Raw genomic sequence first — 24082 nt, forward strand, 5'->3', positions numbered from 1 at the left:
ATACACCACAACACCCAGGTGTTGTGGTGTATTTTTCATAACTTCCTTCCATATGCTATCTTTCCCACCTGCTGACAAGCCCCTCAAATAGAGGATTAGCGGGTTATTCCTTTTTTTAAATCAATTCACTATTCCGTTAAATATTCTTCCATCTGTTGATTTTGTAGTCAAAGAGCGAAACCTTTGTTGATGCGGCTGAGATTCATCTGACGGATTTTTTTCATCTACATACTAGACAACGTCTGAAAATATTAGTTCTTTTCAATGTCTGCAATCATTTGGACAACTCAATACATTTTTGATACCTAAATAATATTAATTAGAACGTATATGAAGAAAGCGCATTTAGGTAAAATAAATATAAATGAACCATACCTATCCATGATTATAAAATTAGAATCAGTCACCGAAAACAGGATTTAGGTGGAGTTCAAAGAAAAAGATAAGACTAAACAATATTTGAAACCAGCTCTACCCACAGCTTGCTTTCCGTTTTAAAACATTTTTTTAATAGATTTAATTCGAAAATAGTCTTAAAATACTAAAATCTCTAAACCAATAATTCAAATATTTTTCAAATTTTATTGCCTAATCCTTGCGGAAATTCATTGTGTGTATTTTAAAAAAAAAAAAAAAATAATCAAAACATGAATGTATTTTTCAATGATACCACCGCAAAATGCCTATATAGATTCAATGAAATAAAAATATCAGGGACAATAAATATTTACGATATCTTGTCGGTGTTTCCTGAGGTGTTTAAAACTATTGTTTTGTGTGGCTATATGAAATAAAAATAAATATTCTTCATCGTCACGTTGGTAAATCCATTCATTAATTTACCTGAAGTTAAAGCGGAACGAAAAATTTTGCCAAGTGATGTCTGAATACCACAGTACTCTTGAAATTATTAATGTAAAACAAATACACTTACTATGCCTATTTATTTAAAATTGTAAGTATTTTTTTTATTATATGCAATATGATCTTTTGGATTCTAGTTATTTTACACTTATCAAAATTCTATTTTCTTTTACGTGTATTTTCCCGCCTTAATTACACTTTAGCCAACATTTGCAGACGAAAAATAATAATGCGTTTTTCAAAAGTTCTGACAAATTAACAATATTATCTTACTCTTTCATTCGCATAAATTTATTACAAGCGTAAAAGAGATAAAGTCTTTCGCCAATGCTAAAGTTGTCATCGGAACGAACCCAAGTGCGTTTCAGCCGCACAAATGTCAAATCTACGCCGTGTAATCATATAATGTCATTTTACGTGTGTATTTTGCCGTGATCAGCGTTCGGCTTATTAATATTTCACAAAAAATTATAATTCAACCTATGTTTAAGCAGTGATTATTGCAAAAGATTGCCTACGCAAGCCGGTAAGTGTTTTTTCGTTATTCAAGTATTGTATGATGGAATAGGTTGGAATACAGTCATAGTTTAAATATGCTGTAAAAAATTACTTAATCCGAAAACGGATTTCAGATAGTTTTTGAAGGACTATGGGTCCTCCGAAGCGCAGCAAAAAATCTGAAGGTTCTTCTAAAGGCTCTAGTGATAATCGTTTCGGTAAGTTTTTGTTTATTTGACTTATATTTACTCAGCGTTTTTATGACTGCTGTTTCCTTTTTGTGTCGTTACTTATGTGTCTATTTGAACCACAGGTAAAAAGCGCAAGGCTGAAGATGAAGCTTTTGCGACATTAGTAGAAGAAGAGCCACTCGGAGAGGCTGAAGGAGTTCCTGGAGCTGCCTCCAAGAACGTAGAAAATGAAGAGCATGCCCAAGAAGATGAATTCGGAGCCAAAGATTACAGGTCAGTTATTTATTATAGTTTTTTATTTTTATTTAAGAGTGATTAAAATTAGAGATGCCACGAATACTCAGCTACTATTCGGTATTCCGCCTATTCTGCTACTTTTTTTCATATTCGGTATTCGGATAAATACTGCATACTATCGACCAAATACCAAATCATGAAAAAAAACTGCACATTTTACTTACAAACGTATGTATTTTTAAAAAAATAAAAATATTTCAAATTAAGAAAGTGTAAAATATATACTTTATTGGTGTTTGCGCGTAATAGAGTCTTTTGAAGTTTTTTTTTAGTTTTATTTAAGTAATTAAAAAATTACAATGTTAACGGTATCACTATTTTTTTTTGTGCGACGTCGGATAATTTTTCTATGAGAGTTTTAAATACGCATATTTTGAATTGCCTGGAAACGAGACTTTTCGCGCCCTGCTAGAAAAACGGCACGAATGACATTTAAACACCAAACTTGCACGCAATGTTTATTAGAAGCGTAGTCCGCGGTCATAACGCGTGATGTCAAAATTACATGACGTCAAAGGCGAGCCGTTTTATATATGCTCATTTTTAAACCCGAAAACTATAAATGAAAACATGTTTTGAATATGTTGATCGTAAAATAATTGTTAAAAATTTCTTTAAATTTATGTTGTATTTTTGACATTATTCCTGAATTATGAAAATACCCTATTGATGAAAAATATGTAATATCTTTTTTTATGTGAATATTTGTATTTTTCAGTACTAATGTTCATTGTTTGTAAACAACCAAATGAATAAATTGCGCTTTCTCTTACAGATCTCAAATGGAGCTAAAGACGGACCACTCATCTCGCCCACTGTGGGTGGCCCCCAACGGACACATTTTCCTGGAATCATTCTCCCCGGTATACAAACACGCCCACGATTTCCTGATCGCCATCTCCGAGCCGGTTTGCAGGTACTTTTTTTCAATAATTCACGTGTATCGCATATTGACCAGTGATATTCTCAGGCACATAAACCAACATTCAAAAATATGTAAATACAAATATTTAGAATTCCAACTGTCCATGAGATCTGTAGCTGGTGGACATGTTATAATCTAGCTCTAATTTGTGAATGATATTTTAAAAATGAAAATTCCTTAAAAGACGGCTTATTTTTTTTTTTATAATGCAGATTGAACCTTTTCTCTCTGAAGCTGCAAGATGGCTTATAATCTGGCTCATATCCGTTATTCAATTCTATCATAATTGGAAACAGGGAATTAGAATCCCAACCATTTATGTGCTATGTAGTTGCAAGACGCGTTAATTATAATATAAATGGCGCATTTTGATTGATATATCTTCTTTTCCGCATCTGCTCCTAAGTGGAGTATGTGGACATCACCAGATGCCTCCTTTTAAAAGCATCTGCCAAAATCTTACTAATGGTTCAAAGGCGTCATAACCGTAAACAGAAAACCCTATTGCCAGCCAGCACTCCGCCTCCTCCCACGTCAATAGTTCTGCCGAATAATGTCAAAAAATCGTCATCGATGGCCTTCCAGAACGACGTTAACACCGCAGGTTTAAAGAAGCGGCAACTCGGGTTTAGGTTCTCCTGAGACATGCGCAGCACGTGTCCGAGCCAGGTCCACCGCCGCATCCTCGAGATACTCTTTATAGGAAACTGCTGCGTCCGTCCTCGGACTTCAATGTTCGTTATAAAATCAAACCAACGTATGCCTAATATTTTCCTCAAGCACTTACTCTCAAAACTCAGAAGTTTGATGTTCTGAGCTTTGGTAAGGCGCCAAGATTCGCACCCATATAAGAGTACTGGCATTATACAAACGTTAAATAATCAGCATTTCGTTTTGACCGAGTACAGACTAGAGTTCCAGACAACACGCATCATGTTAAAAGATGCTCCATCAATTCCTAGGCGGGTCCCGAGCTCTTTGTGCACGCTTCCATCCTCAGTTATGTGAACTCCCAAGTATTTAAAGCTGTCAAATTTCTCGATCCTCTGTCCATTATTATAGAGAGGCTGATCAGGGCCATGACAGGGTTTGTTGCACATAATCAAAGAGTCTTCTTGATATTAGACGAGTAGAATAGAGTAGATTAAATACTAATAATAACAATTATTTTTAGGCCAGAGCATATCCACGAATACAAGCTGACGGCGTACAGTTTGTATGCGGCCGTGTCTGTGGGATTACAGACACATGACATTATAGAGTACCTGAGGAGGCTCAGCAAGTGCAGTGTCCCTGACGGCATAGTGGAGTTCATTAAGCTCTGCACACTCTCCTACGGGAAGGTCAAACTGGTCCTCAAGCACAACAAGTAAGTCTCGTCACAATACATTTCTCCAGTCTCATGGATCAGATTTAAACCTTTGGATTCCAGTTTCAGTGCTCCGAAACAGCTTTTATTTACAGAAAAACCCCGGTTTTACGTTTTTCTAGGGAGAAAAACGCCAAAGTTAAGAAAAGAAAAATGTATGGAAAAAAATATATTGCATTAAAATATAATAGGGAAATATCACATACTACGAATACTGATGAAAATATGTGAAATGGATTTAGAAAAAATAATTGTATTTTCATAAGCAATATGGATATTGTGGAAATATGTTTTCATTCTTCATTTTGAAAATAAAAATGTTAAAAAATACGCCTTTACAAAAACGCCATATGATTGGTAGTGACGTCACGAACCGCGTTCGTCTTCAATGCTCGTCATTTTTGCACACTGTTTGTACGGTCCGTCATTGTCGCGTGCTATTTATAAAGGATTTTGACGTTGGGAATTATGTATTAAGTTATAGCTGTAAATTATAATTACTCCACAGTGATAAAGAAATTAACATGAAATATATAAATAAATTAAAAAAACTTCTTTAAAAATAAAAACTAAAAAACAAAACAAATTTTAAGGAAAGAAAAACTTTTGAATACATTTTCACATGAAAGAAATAAAAAAATATTTTCCCAAAAATATGTATTTTGGGGGTATTTTTAACAACTATAATGTGTCTTTAGGTATTTCGTGGAAAGCATGCACCCTGAGGTGCTGCAGCGACTATTAAAGGATCCCGTGGTGCAGGAGTGTCGGCTTCGCGCCATCGGGGAGGCAGAGGGGCTGATCACCGGTACTCTGGACAAGAAGGGGGTTCCAAACTTCCTAGGGAAATTGCAGTCACAAGCCCCCGTGCCCGTCCCACCAGGTTATAATTGTTTAATCAACTTTTAATCTTGTTCTGGGTTCTTGCGCCTTATTGTTTGAACTTCTGTCGCAGCAGTCAGGATCAGATGAGATCTTGTGGTCAGAGAGGAGGGGCACTTGACTATTACACGACACAGTGGATTTAATGAGTTATTGATCGCAAAAATAGATAAAATAAATTCGCGATCGCGGTGAGAATATCAAAATCACATGCACACACAACACAGTTCAGTTGTTATTATGGGGGCCAGGACAATATTGGTACCCACGGTGGGCATTGCAACATCTTAACCAGGGCCCAGTAGGTAGCAAATAAATTTGAACGCCTTATCCTTGTAAATGTGCTATGTATTTATGTGACATAACCAATGAATATTTACTACTTAATTAATTTAGTAAAAAAATTGTCTTCTGGCACTAATACTTCTGCTCCTGCTGCATATCTCGCTATTTTTCAATGATGTACTGTCAGACTAAATAAATATCTTGTAATCTTTTTTCGTCTAGTGGATGGTGAAAATAAGGGCGCCGAAGCTGCCCCAGTCCCGGAAGTGGTTCCCGAGGACATCACCAACCTGTACGAGAAGCTGGACCAGGAGGAAGAGGAGGCGGAAGAGGAGGGCGGAGCCAACAGCGGAACGGTGGCGTTCCAAGTGGATCCTGAAAAGATAGAAATTATACAGAAGAGATGTATAGAGCTGGACCACCCTCTGTTGGCTGAATACGACTTTAGGAATGATACTGTAAGCAATTTTTATTAAGTCGCTATTCCAGTGAAACAATAAGGAATATCAGTGGTTCTTAAAAATAAAAATAATAATTTTAATGGAGCAGAAAGGCCTGAAAAAGTTTTGCTCGAAAATAGTTTCGTTGACGTAGAAATTGCATCCAGTAGCTCAATCACAAATAACTATCGACGTGATAACAATTTCTCACCATGGTTGTTTATCGTATTTGCGATCGCAATGCAACATCCGTGAACACCATTTGATATTAATTAAATGTCAAAATATTTATATTTCACGACAAATAATCCTGCTGCGCAATCACATATTTGAACTTCACCAGTGTAAATTTGGAAAATATTCCAAAACTGCTATTTTTATTTATTATTTATCACGCTATTTATTGCATTCAGCCGGCGGTTGGCGAGCCAAATGTCAAGAGAAACAGTTGCCATAGTAATTGTAATTTATTTTTCACTTTTTCGTATTAGATACTCCTTACTATTTTGCAATATGCAAATGCAATATATTGTATTATCTTTTATAGTAAACGCTGATTTTTTGCCAGTGAACTGTATTTATTTACGAGGAAAACAAAAAACAAACCGACACGAGCGTTGACTTATGACTGCGATAACTTAAGCATGTTCATTGTGATCGCTCAAATGCTTAGCATGTTTTTAAGCACGTCGATAGTTATTTGTGATTGAGCTACAGAATGACTTTATAATCAAACATACATTGGTATAAGTTGTATACGTTTTTTCCAAATTCAAAAATTAGCATCAAAGTAAAACAAAATAGTAAAAGTCAATAGAAAGAAAATTTTCTGCTCCACAAGATATTGTGTTTGCTTTTACGTTACATATATATATATTTTTTTATTACAAACCTTCAAAATGGAATGTCAACTAGACGATAGTGAGCATTTCCGACACCTCCTTCTGAGGGAATAGAGCTGCCAAAGCAGTTCGCGATATTTGCGCAGTTTACGGTGAAGGTGCCATGAATTATTGACTAATTTCTTGTAATTTTTTTTGTTGTTAACACCCTATAGATTATTATTTCATTCCCTTTTCGCATCTAATGGTGCATAGGGCACTGCACTGGTACAATTATCGCAGCGTATCATGATCGTTTTTGTTACATGGAGGTAAGATGATCATTTTTACGCTTCAGGTACCAGTCCTGGGACTATGAAATATATTAGTGTAACGCTTTTTAAAATAAATATTTCATGTCAACCATACCAGGAATCAAGCCCGAGACCTCTTACATGGTAGACAAATGCGCTTACCATTACATCACAAGGCCAGCTATTATTTACCTATGAATTCAATATAATTTTCTATTATTTAGATCAAAATTTGTTGCTACAGACATTTTTGAGAAATGAATGTGAAACAATGTATTTTGTCATAAATAAATAAATCTAATCTAGATCATAAACCCTGTAAATGCCTAGGCATTTAGCAGGCAGAATGGTGAACGTTACACAGTGTGTAATGTGGCTACTTAAACCAGCCAATGACAAGTCATAAGCCCTGTTAATGCCTAGATTAGATTTAGATTTATTAAATTATGACAAAATACATTGTTAAAACTTTACATATTAGATTACATTGAAATATTACCAATCAGCAAAAGTGCTGGTATAAGGGGATATAATATATTATGAATCAATAGTTTTATAAAATAACATCACATATCACTCGTCACACGGGCTGTAAGAACTGTTTTATTTTACTGTTTTTAAGTACGTATATGTTTTGTATATTTTTTAGGTCGTTAGAAAGTGAATTGTAGAAATTTATCGCTGTATACACAAAACTGTTTCTTTTCTGTTAGTCCTGGGTTGTTTGCAAGTTAAATTATTTGATGCTCTTGTATTTATTTTATGTATTTTGTAGTTAAAATTTAATTTAATACTTATAGATGTATTTAATACTTTATAGCCTAGACTTTCATATTCTCTTCTCAAATGTTTTCCCTCTCTGTTGCAACAAATTTAAATCTAAATAACTCCCTAGGGAGGAAATCCAGCCAGTCTGCAAACATTTGGACATACTCAAAACATTGTTTTTATAATTAACTTATAAAATTGAGAGTAAACTAAGAAAAATGGATGTGTAAGGACAATATTTGCTTAATCTGAGGATTTTTTTTTAATTTTTCAGATAAATCCTGATATCAACATAGATTTAAAACCGATGGCTGTACTGAGACCCTACCAGGAGAAGAGTCTCAGGAAGATGTTTGGCAACGGACGAGCCAGGTTGGTAAATAATTTCAATTTGTTCTCGTTGACCAATTTCAAGAAGAAGTGAGATCTACGCTCTTCAGTTTTTGACACACTTCCAGAATATAAACATATACGAGGGTTGTGTAAGAATTTTTTTTTATTTCATTTCATTTTTCTTTCTTTTTTTTTGCACCACAACAGGCCAGGAGGCCCAATTACAGTGGTGAATTACATCACAGAACAACCAGGCTTGAGAAAAATCACATTTTTAAATTTTTGTGTTCTCACCGGGAATCGAACCCGGAACCTTCCGTGCGTGAGTCAAGCGTCTTGACCACTACACCACGGAGGCCGCCGGTTCCCCACTCTGTAAACTCGCCGCACGAAATGCTAGGCGAAATCCAGCAACATCGCTGTGTGCGCTGGTTCCCCCACTTTAGATCCCGCCTTAGTAAAACTCGCTACGGCGTTCAGTGCCGGCTTGACAGCCATCCGCGATGGAACCCCTGATCACCGTCACCGCCAGGTGCAAAGTTTGTGCAGTAATCCGATTTTTGCACGCTAAAAAGTTACCACCGGTTGATATTGTGTGAAGTTTATGGGGAAGCTTGTATCAGCGTTCAACACATCCGCAAATGGTGTAGGGAGTTCTCCGATGAGCGCACAGACACCCGTTAGACTGCATCCGCACGTCTCTCGCCAAACCAAAGATTTAATCGAAAATTTTGGCTGGGATCTCGTTGAACAGGCTCCCTACAGCCCTGATCTTGCACCGAGTGTCTTCCACTTGCTTCCAAAATTAAAGCAACACTTGGGTGGACAAAGTTTTGAGACTGATGAAAGAGTGCAGGAAGCGGTCACCAAATTCTTCCGCGGACTTCTTTGAAGCTGGATTCCAAAAGTGGATTAGTCGTCAACAAAAATGCGTTGATTATGTGGAAAAATAGTTGAGAAATTGAGCTCTCCAATGATGTATTTTTCAGTTCAAATAAAAAATGCCTTAAACCTGAAAAAAATTTGAGAACCTTATTTTTTACACAACCCTCGTAGTAAAACCCCTTATTACGTTTTTCAACGGATCAACGAAAAATCGCTTAAATCCGAGGAAAACAGTAAATGCAGGAAATGAAATATTCATGGAAAAAGGGAATTATATAAAAATTAAATTGATGTATTAGACCAAGTGTAAATATTTTGCCAGAAAAATTGTAAAGTCTGTCATAATTTGGAATTATAAATATTTTCACCAGTTTGCAATGATTTCACTAAAAATATTTCGTATTTTTCAATCAATATTATAATGTGTATTGCATTTAAAAAAAAACACATTTAAATAATTTCATGTACTTAAGTTTAAGATATAGTAAAAATTGAACCCCAGAGGGCATCGGAACGTCACTAAGATTGTATTTGCTTGAAAAATGTATCAAAATACAATGAAAGTAGCCTTTAAGAAAATTAGGCACTTTAACAAAAAGGTCAATTACACTGCACCTACCTTGAACTTCTTTTGAGACAATAATTTATCTTTTTTTTATTTGCTTGGCTTTTATTCTCCATTTTAGGCAAACGCGGCAGCGAGCGGGTCGGTGTTTTTTGGCTCATCGAACGAGTTTCTTTTCAATGTAAAACCGGAGTTGTGAGAAATATAAAAAACTTTTATTGGGGGTTACATTTGAATGTCGACCTCGTGGTGTAATGGTCAGCGCGCTTGCCTACCATGCAAGAGGTCTCAGTTTCGATTCCCGACATGGTTGAAATGAAATATTTATTTAAAAGGTTCTTTCACACTAAAATATTTTATAATAAAAAACTTGTGAAGAAATTCAGTTAGAACTGATGATGGATAATTCTGAATACCAGATCTTTTTTCCAGATCAGGGGTAATAGTTCTACCCTGCGGTGCGGGTAAATCTCTGGTAGGGGTGACGGCATGCTGCACGGTACGCAAGCGTGCCCTGGTGCTGTGCAACTCGGGAGTGTCCGTGGAGCAGTGGAAGCAGCAGTTCAAGATGTGGTCAACAGCTGACGACAGCATGATATGCAGGTCGGTAAACACAATTACATGAAAATACAATTAATTATTCTGAATCCATTTCATATATTTTTATCCGTATTCGTAGTATGTGACATTTCCCTGTTAAATGTAGGCTTTTCTGTACAGTATTCAAATGCCTCCATGACTCCAACATATCTATCTGCATTACGGAATAAAAATGGCTAAGAAAATCAACTCTTTGGTCAGCATTTGATTTAGGTAGAGCAAAAGTTGTCAAACTCCGGCACTGCGTAAACACTAGGTTTGGAGATCGGGAAGCTGGCCCCTCTGCACGGTGGTCCCCCCATAGGTCACAGCCCTCCAATATTGATGTCCGAATTATGATGTGTCACTGCAGGTAATTAATGGCTAATAGCCAAATTAACTGAAAGTATAAAAACTACCTAGAATTCATAAAGGGTTCATTTGTATTTCGGCATCGAAAGTGAGTTCATCCAAGAAAGTTTTAATTACTGTAATCTGTGCGCTTATTAGTCACCGTGTTAACTTTTAACTGAAGGTATGTTTGATTATTTTCATGTACTTTGAAGCGTATATGAATAGTTGTTTTTAAATAGTTTCCCTTCTACATAATGCACAAATTTTGTTTAAATTAAAAATTTTACTTTTGTTTCCATAAACTTTTAACTATTTTGCCCCGCCTGCCCCTAATCTTATTTACTACGTAATGTTCATAAAAACATTTTATTTATGATATATAAATTTTTTTCTGCACAACTCTGCTCCGGGGTTTAGTATGAGCCATACACTCCGTACATTGCACAGGCATAAAAAAATTGGGGGAAATTACATGCCTGATTTTTTTTGGAAATTTTTTTTTAGGATCTTTTTATAAGTGTTTATTTACGCGAATGCACTTGTTTGACATTTGGCTAGCTAAAAATGAAAGTAATGAAGAAAAAAAAACCCATACTTTACATGTGTTGGCCGAACAATTACCCGATGTCGAAAATATCGACACAAATTACTTGCCGAAAAATCGTATAAATAAAGTATTGGATGCAATGTGCCCGTTAAAAATCAATAATGGTCGGTAAATATTCTGATTGGATGAATGTGACAGAAGAATGCGACATTTTGGGATCCACGCAACGTACAGAGGGAGTCCAGGAGCAGCTACAAGAAATGCCGTTTTCAAATGATCGACACAGGAAGAATTTCGCGGACTGTAGCAAACTTTATCAAAGGTAGACGATTCTGCCGTAAATACTTTATTAAATTGCTCGAATCAATCTAATAGATCTTTTCCACAAGTCAGTACTGACGAAGTAGTATCTCTCATTGTAGAAGCAAAGTTAACTAAACATCAGTATTTATTAATAAAACAATTTGTGCGTTTCAAAAAAGCTGCTAATACTCTTCCATCTTACCAGAATATATTAAATGCAAAAAAGCGGCGCTCTCCATCGGAGAAAATAATCACAGAATCATTAAGAACGGACAGAACACTAAGAAATGGCAGATTAGATCAGACGGAGATAAGATTATTGATAAACCAAGAACTGGAGGAAGTGGCACTTCAAATTATGGAATTACCGCCAGAACTTTTTTCAGAAATCCTTCAATTTCAGCTGAAATCACATTCCTTAATAAGGATCTGATAGGCAGGTGTTGCCGTTTGCTGTAATGTTTGTCATCGGGATATAATATAATTAAGTTAAGTATTGGGATTACACGTTAGAAACTGCTCAACAACTAGTTCATGAATATTCATGGTACTACTTGCCATCTTCTGTCCATAAAATACTTATTCGTGGCTCTGAGGCGATAAAGCATGCGTTGTTGTCTATTGGAGAGTTATCGTAGGAAGCAACGGAATCAGGCAACAAAAATACTAAGCTTTATAGGCGCGATAACACATGAAAAATGTCACGCACTTTATCTAATACCGATCTCTTACATAGACTTCTTCTTACTTCAGATCCCTTAATTACAAGCCTTGGAAATTCGCCTCGTAAGAAGAAGTCTATATTGTCAAAATAGATATTAGAATTGTGTTTTTTTTTTTTTTAAAGTGCAGCTAATAGTTTTTAATAAGTTTTTTTGAAAATATAGATTTTTGTAAATATTACGTGCTGAAATTTTTGTTTACGTAAAATGACTGCATCTATGCTACAGTTTTAATAAACCGTTACTTTTTTGTACGTTTAGTTTTATATTTGTACTCTTTCACTATGTATTTTTGTGCCAAAATGTAATTTTTGTGTACCTACTAAATAAACCGATATTAAAAGGTTTTGATGTGTTTATACTAAGTATCGTTGTTTTATTTTATTTTTTCCTATTTTATTAAACTAATAAACTATTTCATTAAAAATTAGTTTTTTTTTCTGATATTAGTAATTCTTATGAAAGAGTATTTTTTTAATACAGTAGCATATGCTTTGAATGTTTATTACAACAGCAAAAGGCTATGACCGCCCCTCTATGGAGCCAAGAACACCATGCTCTGCCTGGAACCAAAAAAATAATGCGAATTTTTAAAGTTTTGTATTTCTGAAATAAATCCGCGTGTGACGTCAGAGGTTCTTCTCTGTCAGTTCTTCCGATCAGTTCGTTTACGGTAACCAAACCGGATATCCTTTACAGCTCTCATATCATTGGTTGGTTCATATGAACCAGTGACATCGTTCGAAGTAGTGCGTTTTTATTAAAATACTTTAATGAGTTTTTTCATACATTTTCAAAAAACTTTGCCGCACAATTGAATGCTCTAATTTTTACCGCGCGCAAGAATACATTTTTTGTATCCAAATTCCCCTTGGGGCTGAAGTTCCTCATTCAACAATTAGTAAATTAAACCTAACAAGCCAATCAATTCAAATCAACAACACAACTAAAATCAATAAACACAAATCTAATGCCAAGCTGTCTCGTCCTGCAAATATTTTTGACTATAATAGCTCTTTCCAAACAGCCTATGCTAGACATTTTTTTTTTGTTGGCAAAGCCTGAATTTCAAGAGGTACTTTGTTAAAGAATCATATGCAGTTTACGGCAAAAGAATTATCAATTTTTTGCAGTCTAGTAGTGGGCACAACTAGCATATCTTTATTTCTCGTGTTGAACCCATGGAAATCTCTGTTCCTATCAAAATTATCAATATTTACAGTACTGTTATATCCTTCGGTTTGTTTTCAGGTTTACTTCGGAAGCGAAGGACAAGCCGGCAGGGTGCGGGGTGCTGGTCACCACGTACTCCATGATCTCCCACAGTCAGCGCCGCAGCTGGGAGGCGGAGCAGACTATGAAGTGGCTCAAGGGGCAGGAGTGGGGGCTGCTGCTGCTGGACGAAGTGCACACCATCCCCGCCAAGATGTTCCGGCGCGTGCTCACCATCGTGCACTCGCACTGCAAGCTAGGTACAGGACAATGCCCTAATTCCACGGTCACCAGACCGTTAAGTAGTTCGTAAAAGAAACAGTATTTTCGCTACTGGTTTTTTTGGCCTTCACAAAAACAGTGAACGTCGACAGTGGCGTTTTTACTTAACCTTTCCCTCACAAAAAAAAAGAAGCCCTGTAAATGCCTAGACTTCCATATACCTTATTTAAGGTATTCTCCATCCCTGTTGTAATTTGTTAATCTTAATGACTCCCGAGGGGGTGAAATCCAGTCTTGTCTACAAACATTTGGAAAAACTCAAATATTGTTTGTAATTTATCCCCGATTTCCGATAAAATGCTTTTTTTGTGCCTAATAAGTACTTATTATTTAATAACAAATTATTTCAGCGGATACGTAAATAAATACTGAATATCTAAACCCAATATTATATTTATTAAGACATTATAGTTATTAGACGCAATGTGTACTGGCTACACATCACCGCGCCCCGGGCTAACCCACAGTCGAGCTTTTGGCCTATCGGGGCTACATAGTGATGTAGCGATTACCATGAAGATACAACTATTACCCGCTGCAGACCACTTGCTTCTTCTCTGGGAAGTTTTATTTTGGAGCACGGAACAGGTTAACTTATGACTTCTATGGACAGGCCTGACGGCGACTCTGCTCCGCGAGGACGACAAGATCGCTGACCTGAACTTCCTGATCGGGCCCAAGCTGTACGAGGCCAACTGGCTGGAGCTGCAGCGGCGTGGCTACATCGCTCGCGTCCAGTGCGCCGAGGTCTGGTGCCCCATGGCCCCCGAGTTCTACCGGGAGTACCTCACCTGCCGCACGGCTCGCCGCCTCCTCCTGTACGTCATGAACCCTTCCAAGTTCAGAGCCTGTCAGTTCCTGATCAGGTAAATAGTTTGAAAACATTTTTTCCAATGCCATATTCCGTACTCATCATCATCATTAGTACATTAAATGCAGAGTATATCCATCATCTGTTACATAAAGATAAGGTGATCAGCCTTACACTTCAGGCGCCAGTCCAGGAACATGTAATATTTCAGTGTAGAACCACCTTTTTAATCAATATTTCATGTTTGACTCTCCCGGGACCTCAAGTATAGTAACCGAACGTGCCAACCACTGCACTAGAAGGCAGACTTATCTCTATTCGATTTCCTTATTCAGGGTTTTTACCTAACAGCAGCCATCAAGTTGAAAGCCCTCTTCCAGGATTCTGGTTCTATTTCACACACAGAACTGTATTTTTAATGTGCCCGGACACATTTCATACTAATACCTATGAATCCTATACTTCTGCTAATTTTTTTCATACTGTCATGTAATAATTAATGGCTTATTTATGTCCAAGCAATTTATGGTTTTATAATCACACCATAAGTACCGCCATTGCTATTGCAAGAATGCACAAAGCATATTGTGAGCACTGTTATTGTTATTGTAAGAATGCACTAAGCGCATTGTGAGCACTGTTATTGCTATTGTAAGAATGCACTAAGCGCATTGTGAGCACTGTTATTGCTTTTGTAAGAATGCACAAAGCATATTGTGAGCACTGTTATTGCTATTGTAAGAATGCACTAAGCGCACTGTGAGCACTGTTATTGCTATTGTAAGAATGCAATAAGCACATCATCAGATTGCCACCGACAGACAGCACAATAACCTAAAAAACTAAACTTGTATCTGAAAGACTGTGAAGATTAATTTACGTTTTCCTCGACAGATATCACGAGCGCAGAGGTGACAAGACTATTGTATTCTCTGACAATGTGTTTGCCCTGAAGCACTACGCTGTGAAGATGAACAAGCCGTACATCTACGGACCGACATCACAAGGAGAAAGGATACAAATCTTGCAAAACTTTAAATTCAATCAAAAAGTAAGTAAATCACTTATTGTATATCGTATGTATGAAAATCACCATAGATACGTCACTTGATGCAAACCATAGATGATTTGTAATTCCAATTCTGGACACCGGCAGCATAGAAGTGGCCAGGGTAAAGGAGTTTTATCTACAAAATACATGAATATTAAAATAGTGATTTTATTTCTAGGTAAACACAATATTTGTCAGCAAAGTAGCCGACACCAGTTTTGATTTGCCAGAAGCCAATGTTCTTATTCAGATCTCGTCCCACGGAGGTTCTCGGAGGCAGGAAGCGCAGAGATTAGGTGAGAATTATATACTTAGAACAATACATATTGTAGTCTTTCTTCTCTAACTCGTATAGTGTCCATGCGGCTTGACTGTGGAATCATCTCCTTTCTCTTTCTTAATCTCTCCTCCATTCCTCTTTTTTCCTTTTTCTCATTGAGTAATAGTATTGATTTAAGGTAATTTATGCACTTTCTTTTTTTTCTTCTTTAATACATAACCTAGAAAAACAAAGAGAATGTTAATTGCTACGAGAAATTGGATATGAAAAATGTTTTCTTACACGTAGTAAAAATTAGAACAATTAATTGTCCAGCAAAGTTTCTCAAAAATGTATTAAAAAATTAATAAAAATTAATTGCTTCGCAACATCTCAGGTTTATGTGACCAGTGTTTGCTATAGCAATGTTATGTTGTTGTGGCAACCATGGGCTACGGTTGCAACCGGCATCCGGTTTCCGGGGTAGCCATCCTTTTCGACATTTAGCGTGTTTGAAGTGCGAATTATAATTGTACGGTGTTCATCTTTTAAATGTCAGAAACAAACTGTCAATCCTATAAAATAATCCGATTATGTCAAACAATGTCATAGAATGCCTTTCACAGTAGTAGCTGCTCGATTGTGGAATAAACTCGCTAATGTTAGAATTTACATTTTAATCAAGATTGAAATGTCACAATCTAAATGTTTAAGTTATTCCTTTCTCCTTCTTTCCATCCTATCACCTCTCCTCTCCTCTCTTCATAGTATAGTGTCTTTTTTTTAAGTTAATTTTTGTTTTAAATTGTTGTATAAAATAATAAGATTCTGATAAAATATTTATTTTATAAATTTATTGCATAAAATAAGTATATATATATTTAGTAACAGGGAATCTATATAAAACTAGTGAATAGAAAATAAAAATGGAGTGTTCTCTGTTTAGGATAGTCTCCATCTAACATGGCTCAGCCTGTTCTAAGATGGAGATTTTTTTATCTTTTAAAACATAAGTACATAGTTCTACATATATAACAATAACAAAAAATAAATAAAACTACTTATTTATCAATACCTAGCTAATCAAACGTAAGAAATTAAAAATCGTTATTATATAAATATAAAGTAAATATATGTGCCAAGAATACATGTTAGTCAAACATAAATAATATAGTATAATATATAATAAAAAACAAATATAAAGTAATGAAATATAAATAATATGTGTACCAATTAAATAAAGTACTATGTTTTTTAATCTACTTATATTTTTCAAAAAAATCTCTCGCTACACTATTTATATGTGCAGTTATTTTTATTTAAAAATTTGTTTTACAAGTCTTTTATATTGGCTATTAATCGTGAATTATTTTTGGAGCAATTACATTATATTGCTTTTTACCAAAGGCGGTTGATACAAATGGGACAATTTGTGTTGCTGAACGAGTGTTTATATTTTATTGGGTTCTTTTGACCTCACTTAATTTATCATAAAATTTAAGTAGTAGGCACCTCACAAACAATTGTCTTACATCCAATATCTTTAACTCAGCGAATAGATCTTCCGTTGGATACCTCAAGGGTTTTTTAAATCTTTATGAATGATCTTCATGATCCATTTTTGTGCTATTTTCACTGGTAATATGTACTTGTAATATTCTTAAACTGAACGGTTTGAAATTGCCTTAAGGCAATATGCCCGACCTTATACGTATAAACATTGTATATCTATTTAAAGAGTAAAATAAATAATTGCCTGCGAGTTAGCGGTTCGTAAAATAAACGTCGGTCAAACCCATGTTTTCTTTCTTCTTGTCAGTTATGTTTTATTGTTCAGATGTGTGTTTTGATCACTCTCCGACCAGAATTCATGACGTCGCGGGCGGTGTAATTTCAGAGTTTCGTTGGGGATTTTCAAAATTACAATCTAAAAAAACATATCGCTGATAGTATGATTACTTTTTGGCTTAGATTCATAGTCTATTAACAAATAAAAAAACCGTTTTAAATGTTAAACATGTTTGTATGTCATACTTTTCTAGGTAGAATTTTACGTGCCAAGAAAGGCGCCATCGCTGAAGAGTACAACGCTTTCTTCTATACTCTGGTATCACAGGACACAATGGAAATGTCGTACAGCAGGAAAAGGCAACGGTTCTTGGTCAATCAGGGATACAGTTACAAAGTTAGTCAATAATTTGTCATTTTAATAAGTTTTTATCCACTTTCGATACATTGGCTTGAACTTTTGTTTGAGATTTACATGTCTCTAGAATGGCATCACATTTCAGATATTTGAAGCACAAGTGACATCAATTTGCCAAGCAGTTTTTGTCATTATTGTCATTCCCTTTCCGCACCTAATGGTGCATAGGGCACTGCATTCGTACACCAATCGCAGCATATCTTGACCATTTTGGTTACATGAAAGCAAGATGATCAGTCTTACGCTTCAAGTTCCAGTCCAGGGACAATGAAATATTCTAGTGTAAAAACACCCTTTTAAATAAATATTTTATTTCAACCATGTTGGGAATCGAATCGGGACCTCTCGCACGGCCAGCAAACGCGCTGACCACTACACCACGAGGCCTATCCAAATTAAGGCTGATATAATTTATAAATACAAAAACTATTATTGTATAATATTCAACTTACAGTTTTATTTGGATTGTTGATTTGGGATGAGCTTTTAACTTTCAAAGTGAAATTTCTCATAACTAGTCAAATGTTAGTTACCACCTTGTTCTAGTTTAGTTTAAGTCGCTATAGTCCTTAAAATATAGCTTGATTAGAATGACAGTTGTCAGTAAAAGTGACAACATAACTTAACATGTAGTAACGTATAAGGAGTGATTTATATTGACACACGGAAAATCATTCGTAAATGGCATGGCATTTAATACAATGCTTGACATATAAATCAACATAAATATATAAAATCAGCTTTAAAACTTTAAAAAAAACCAAAAAAAACCTCATTATTAACGACATTCTTACAAGGTTACATCATTTTGCAAAAACGTTTGAGATGGGACAAATAGATCAATGTAAATTGATCAAATAAAAAAATAATTCATTTTATGTTGTTCACAAAAAAAATATAAATGTCTTATTTTTTGGTGAATAATTGTATTTAACACACTATAATAGGCTTGTTTTTGTGTTTTATATCAATTTTCAGAAACAGAGTTTCATGTTTGCATGAAAAAACTGATAAAATCGACAATGTTTGATTATGTCCAAATGCTTGCAGACTGGCTGGATTTCCTGCCTAGGGAGTTGTTCATATTTAAATTTATTTCAACAGAGAGGGAAAAAATTTTGAGAAGGAAATATGGAAGTCTAGGCATTTACAGGGCTTATGACCCACGTGATAAAGGTTTCAGCTCTTTTACTTCACAAAAGTCAACAGATGGAAGAGTTGAGGAAATGTGGATGTTCAAACATAGGCAGAATGGTGAATGTTACACAGTGTGTAAAGTGGCCACTTAAACCAGCCAATGACAGGTCATAAGCCCTGTAAATGCCTAGACTTCCATATTCCCTTCTCAAAAATGTTTCCCTCTCTGTTGAAATAAATTTAAATATGATAAAATCGATTTGATCAGTACATGATCAGTGATCAGTAATTTCCCATCACTATTGACATTAATTTGTCAGCTGTCATTTTAAGGACTATAGTGTTTTTTCTCCTCTAGTAATTTTATAGAAATAGTGGATGTGTATAACATAATGAAGTGTTGCAGGTCATAACGGAACTGAAAGGAATGGATCAGGAACAAGATTTGTTTTATGGAACAAGAGAAGAGCAAGGACAACTACTTCAACAGGTTTATTCTTTATTTTACTTTGTAGTGTTTTTAGCATAGAATTGAGAATAGTCCAGAAACCGCATACGCGCTTCATCAAACAGAAGGCGACGTTTATCGTTTTCGGTAAGGGCAGTATGAAGGTCATAAAAACGTAAATAAGATGTTATTATAAATTAAATATTACGACCAGAATTATCTTCTTTTAAAAAAAAGAATACAAATCTTTGAAAAAAGGTTTCAACTAAAATATTTCAATATTTTTTTTTTTCTAAGTATTACCGAAAGCATAATTTTACTTAGAAATAAAGGAAAATGTCACAAAAATGTACGTAATTGAAAATGCTTGTATTTCTTTTCAAAAACAAAATTTAAATTTGGCTTCGGCCACTTTCATGTTTAATTTATTATCTTTAAATTATTACTACAAATTTTGGTTCGATACTTAGTCTTTATTGAGATCCCAGATACCTAAGTTTAGTCTAAATTTGAAATGGCGTAATCTGCCGGTCAAAAAGAAATTATATTTTAGTTACATTAATCTTTTAAGTACCTATATTTTTTTCTTTTTTTATTATTGCGCGATTTAAAAAAAAAAATCGTTTTAAAATGGCAAAATCGTATGATCTCCTAACTTTGCGTGCGTTTTACCAGACTACAGCCTTAATTCTATGCCTTAAGCGTTCTTTTACTCTAATATTAAAGTTTCTTTTAGTTTTTCAAATGTAGGATCGCGATCATTACAATTTAATTGGTATATCCCAGATTTATTATATTTAGGGACTTAATCTTTATGATTTTAAAAACGAAGTTTTATATTTATTTTATTATAATGAATAACCACAAAGTTAGCGCTTCAAATACAAATTTTATGTGATAACATCTGGCACTCGTTACTCCGAATAATTTTTATAGAGTACAGAGTTTTATAGTATAAAATTAAATATTCATACAAATCTTGAGATATTTTATAAATGTGCTACTGACAAAATTTCATGATTGAAATATTTGAGTTGGCTGTCATATTTTCGCCACGGTAAATAGTCAGCCATTTGTAATTGTCAAATGTGTATCAGGTCCTCGCTGCTTCGGACCAAGACTGCGAGGACGAGCGCATTACGGGCGACCTGGCGCTCGCGTCTGGCAGCGGGACGGGGGCCGTACGTCGCACGGGCAACATGTCCGCCTACTCGGGAGGGGACAACGCCTTGTACTACGAGTTCAAGAGCCGCTCGGGCACTGGCAACAAGCACCCGCTCTTCAAGAAATTCAGATGCTAATAGGAAACTGATATTTGTACCAACTGCCAACATAATCGGTGTCGCCGAGAAAAGTATTGTAAGTGTAGAATTTAGTCTACCACCTGCCAAGTTGGTGCTCATTAGCCGTCATCAGCATTCCCTTATTTGATTGGTATATTGATTATAATCTGTATTTAATTAAACACACAAACAAACCATCGCGCTGTTTCTCCGTAAGGGTAGGCAGAGAGGATAGAATGCCACATCACTCTATCTTTGCTTACATATCTCGCTTCCTCTACATTCATACATCTTCTCATGCACGCGCGCCGATTATTTCGACTTTTAACATGTCCATCTTCAAGTATTTGTTGGATTTGGTCATGCCATGTCTTTCTCGGTCTACCACTATTTCTGCATCCATCAACATTCGCATCGTAAATATTTTTAGCCGTTCTTTTGCTCTCCATTCGCTCTACATGTCCAAACCAACGCAGAGCTCCTTTCTTGATTTTGTCGATAATGCTTATCTCAGCCTTACATAATGTACAGATTTTTACATTTGTGCATCTATCGTACATAGTTTTACCACACATTCGCCTGAGAGATCGCATTTCGACAGCATTCAGCCTACTTTTATCTCTGTTTTTCGAAGTCCATACTTCGCTCCCATACATCAAGATCCAGACCAGGACTCCATTGTGAACTGTTGATTTAGCCTCTTGCGACAAACATTTATTTTCCAAGTATTTAACTAACTTTACTATAATTTATTTAGATCCAAAATTGTTGCAACAGAGAGGGAAAACATTTTTGAAAAGGGAAGTCTAGGCATTTAGAGGGCTTGTGACCTGTCACTGGCTGTTTACCATTCTGCCTTGGTTTAGACGTTCAGATTTCCTTAACTCTTCCATCCAGCAGAAACCTTTATCATGTAGGTGAGATTCATCCGGCAGAACCATTTTACCTACTAGGCGATGGCCTGAAAACAATTTTTATACTTCTTATACCATTTAGTTTAATGAACAATGTTTTAAGTATGTCCAAATGTTTGAAAACAGCTTGAACTTCCTCCCTAGGGAGTTATTTAGATCTAGGTTTGTTGCAACGGAGAGGGAAAACATTTTTAAGAAGGGAATATGGAAGTCTGGGCATTTACAGGGTAAAAATGGCAAATAGTAGGTAAAATGGTTCAGCCGAATGAATCTCGTAAAAGAACAGAAACCTTAATCATGTGGGTCATGATAAAGGTTTCTGCTCTTATACTTCACAAAAGGTCAACAGATGGAAGAGTTTAGGCAATGTGGATGTTTAAACATAGCCAGAATGGTGAATGTTACACAGAGTGTAAAGTGGCCACTTAAACCAGCCAATGACAGGTCATAAGCCCTGTAAATACCTAAACTTCCATATTCCCTTATTTAAGGTATTTTCCATCCCTGTTGTAATTTGTTAATCAATTGTGTTAATTTGATAATTCACCCTTTTCACAAAGTTCTATTATCTCAGTTTCACTTTTCTATGGCTGGCTGCTTTCTGCATAACTACATTCAATTATTCCTCAGCTATTTTTTTTCCATATGCATATCATTGAGAGAGAATATTGTTATATTATTTTTATACTTTAATGCATATTTTTTGTAAATATTTCAACCTGTTTTCGTTTGTTCCAGATACTTCCAAACCTAAAGGAATCAAGATTTAATGTTACCTGTTTTCTATATTCGTAAGAAAGAATTATTTTCTGTTTTGTATTAAATTTGTGCAGCACAATACTGTTGTTTTATTTATTTTCTTCGCAAACCGTGACAGTTCCAAGTGAAGAAGATATTCATGTTACTCTCCTATCGGAACCCCCTAATAAATGTACAAAAATTCATTCTTAGAGTGATGCTTCGATGACCCTCAACTTTTCCATTTGAGACATTGGTTCAATTTATGATGGTACCGGACATTAGTTTTTTTTCATTAATGAGTCATTGACACATTTCTGGTCATGCGGTTACAAGAGGAAATCCCAGCAGAATGCTCGTCCAAGGTTTTCCTGTAATTTGAATCACTTAATACCAAAAATACGTACGATTTTCACTCAGAGAAATTTCTCTTTTATGGCCTTAAGTGGCTGTATTCAATGTCCTGGATGAATATTATTTGTTGTTTCAACATTTACTTTGTGGAAAAACATTTTGAATTTATTTAAAATGAAACACTTTGTAATTTTTTAAACACTTTTCTATGCAAACAATTTAGGGAAAATGCTTGAAAACTCCAAATCGAAAAAAAAACTTGTGTGTGTATGAAATTATGTGTGGGGATTGTAATAGTAAGTGTATCGGCCAAACAACGAGAAATTTAAAAATTAGAATTAACGAACACGGCCATGTATTTTTGAATTTGGAAACCATATTATGGATACGAACCGAGTACAGTCCAAATTTAAAAAACTTATTTTTACACGAGATCAGCTTTGCGTCAGGAGGTTCTTTTGTAGTTATACTAGATTTTTTTTACTCCAGGGAAACTTCAAAGGAAGAAATACCCGAATGGGCCATTATCGAAGTACAGGGTGACCTCGAATCCAGAGACCACGCTTCCCTCTATGGCCAGTTTGCCGGAGACCTTCACTACACCACCGGCGGGCAGCCCGTCCTCATCATCGGTCACCACATCCTCCAGGGGAAGGAGACGGACATGGAGAAGCCGTTCGCTGTCCTGGAAAAGAAAGTCTACAAGACTGCGGAAACCGGGCTAGGAAGCCAATCGCAGCCGTCACAGAATGATCTGGAACGAAGCGTATTGGATTCCACTTTTGCCATTGAACACAAGACAGTCTCCGGTACGGAGTATATTGTCAAGGCTTTTGTTAAAAGAAAACTAATATTTAAAATCAGACCCAAGCCGATTATTTCGCAAGTTCCTAATAATGTGTAAAAAATATATTTGCAAGACTTTGACTCCAAATTACGCATATAAAATATCATTAATTAAATTTTATACCCTATAAATAATGTACTATCTTTGTAAATATGTTCTTTCATGTCTTCAATTGTATGTGAAATAATTTAAACAATGTAGTACATAGTGTTTAAACTTGACATTTTTAAACTGCGGAAAAATCCTTCCAATAATAAATTTTGCTTTAATTAAATTTGTGAATACATACCTACTTTAAAATTATATTGGTTTATTTAATGCTTAATTTACATGATATAAATTTATTTATTTATAAGAACTCGTACAACATATTTTAAATAAACATAATTTTTGTACAAATGTGTTTTAATTGCCTTTCGCCACTGATCATAGTGACTTAAAATTATTTATGTGTTTTTATACTCACCTCCCATACAATCATGAATGCATGTGGGTGCATAGGCCACTGTGTTGGTAAACCATCAATCATTTTTGCTAAACGAAGGTGAGATGATCAGTTTTACGCTTAACTTGCCAGTCCAAAAATTACAAAATATTC

General features: G+C 35.3%; 2 protein-coding genes across 5 annotated transcripts; both read left to right on the plus strand.

The window, feature by feature from the left end:
• Positions 1-829: 829 nt before the first annotated feature.
• Positions 830-23883, plus strand: hay (ATP-dependent DNA helicase hay). Of its 4 annotated transcripts, XM_088231529.1 has the most exons (18): positions 1224-1390; positions 1497-1580; positions 1676-1826; positions 2626-2766; positions 3950-4144; positions 4843-5027; positions 5534-5769; positions 7929-8026; positions 9870-10040; positions 13194-13414; positions 14050-14302; positions 15142-15298; positions 15477-15594; positions 17600-17742; positions 19307-19390; positions 20446-20707; positions 22284-22336; positions 23127-23883. In XM_088231529.1, the coding sequence occupies exons 2-16, from the start codon at positions 1514-1516 to the stop codon at positions 20647-20649; spliced, it is 2424 nt and encodes an 807-aa protein (XP_088087655.1). In that variant the 5' UTR covers positions 1224-1390; positions 1497-1513; the 3' UTR covers positions 20650-20707; positions 22284-22336; positions 23127-23883. The 4 variants fall into 4 exon arrangements, with proteins under 4 accessions (XP_088087654.1, XP_088087655.1, XP_088087656.1 ...); XM_088231528.1 differs by lacking the exons at positions 1224-1390; positions 23127-23883 and adding an exon at positions 830-955 and having other exon boundaries at positions 1433-1580; positions 22284-22383; XM_088231530.1 differs by lacking the exon at positions 23127-23883 and having other exon boundaries at positions 20446-20782; positions 22037-22383.
• LOC148278356 (chromosome transmission fidelity protein 8 homolog) lies at positions 845-23541 on the plus strand. Its single transcript, XM_088231532.1, has 2 exons — positions 845-955; positions 23127-23541. Exons 1-2 carry the CDS (start codon positions 936-938, stop codon positions 23539-23541), a joined length of 435 nt encoding a protein of 144 aa, XP_088087658.1. The 5' UTR covers positions 845-935.
• Positions 23884-24082: the final 199 nt, after the last annotated feature.

This window comes from Micrasema longulum, unplaced genomic scaffold (assembly GCF_059751315.1).
Source record: "Micrasema longulum isolate JH-2025_06_02 unplaced genomic scaffold, ASM5975131v1 h1tg000888l, whole genome shotgun sequence".
NCBI classification, from domain to species: domain Eukaryota; kingdom Metazoa; phylum Arthropoda; class Insecta; order Trichoptera; family Brachycentridae; genus Micrasema; species Micrasema longulum.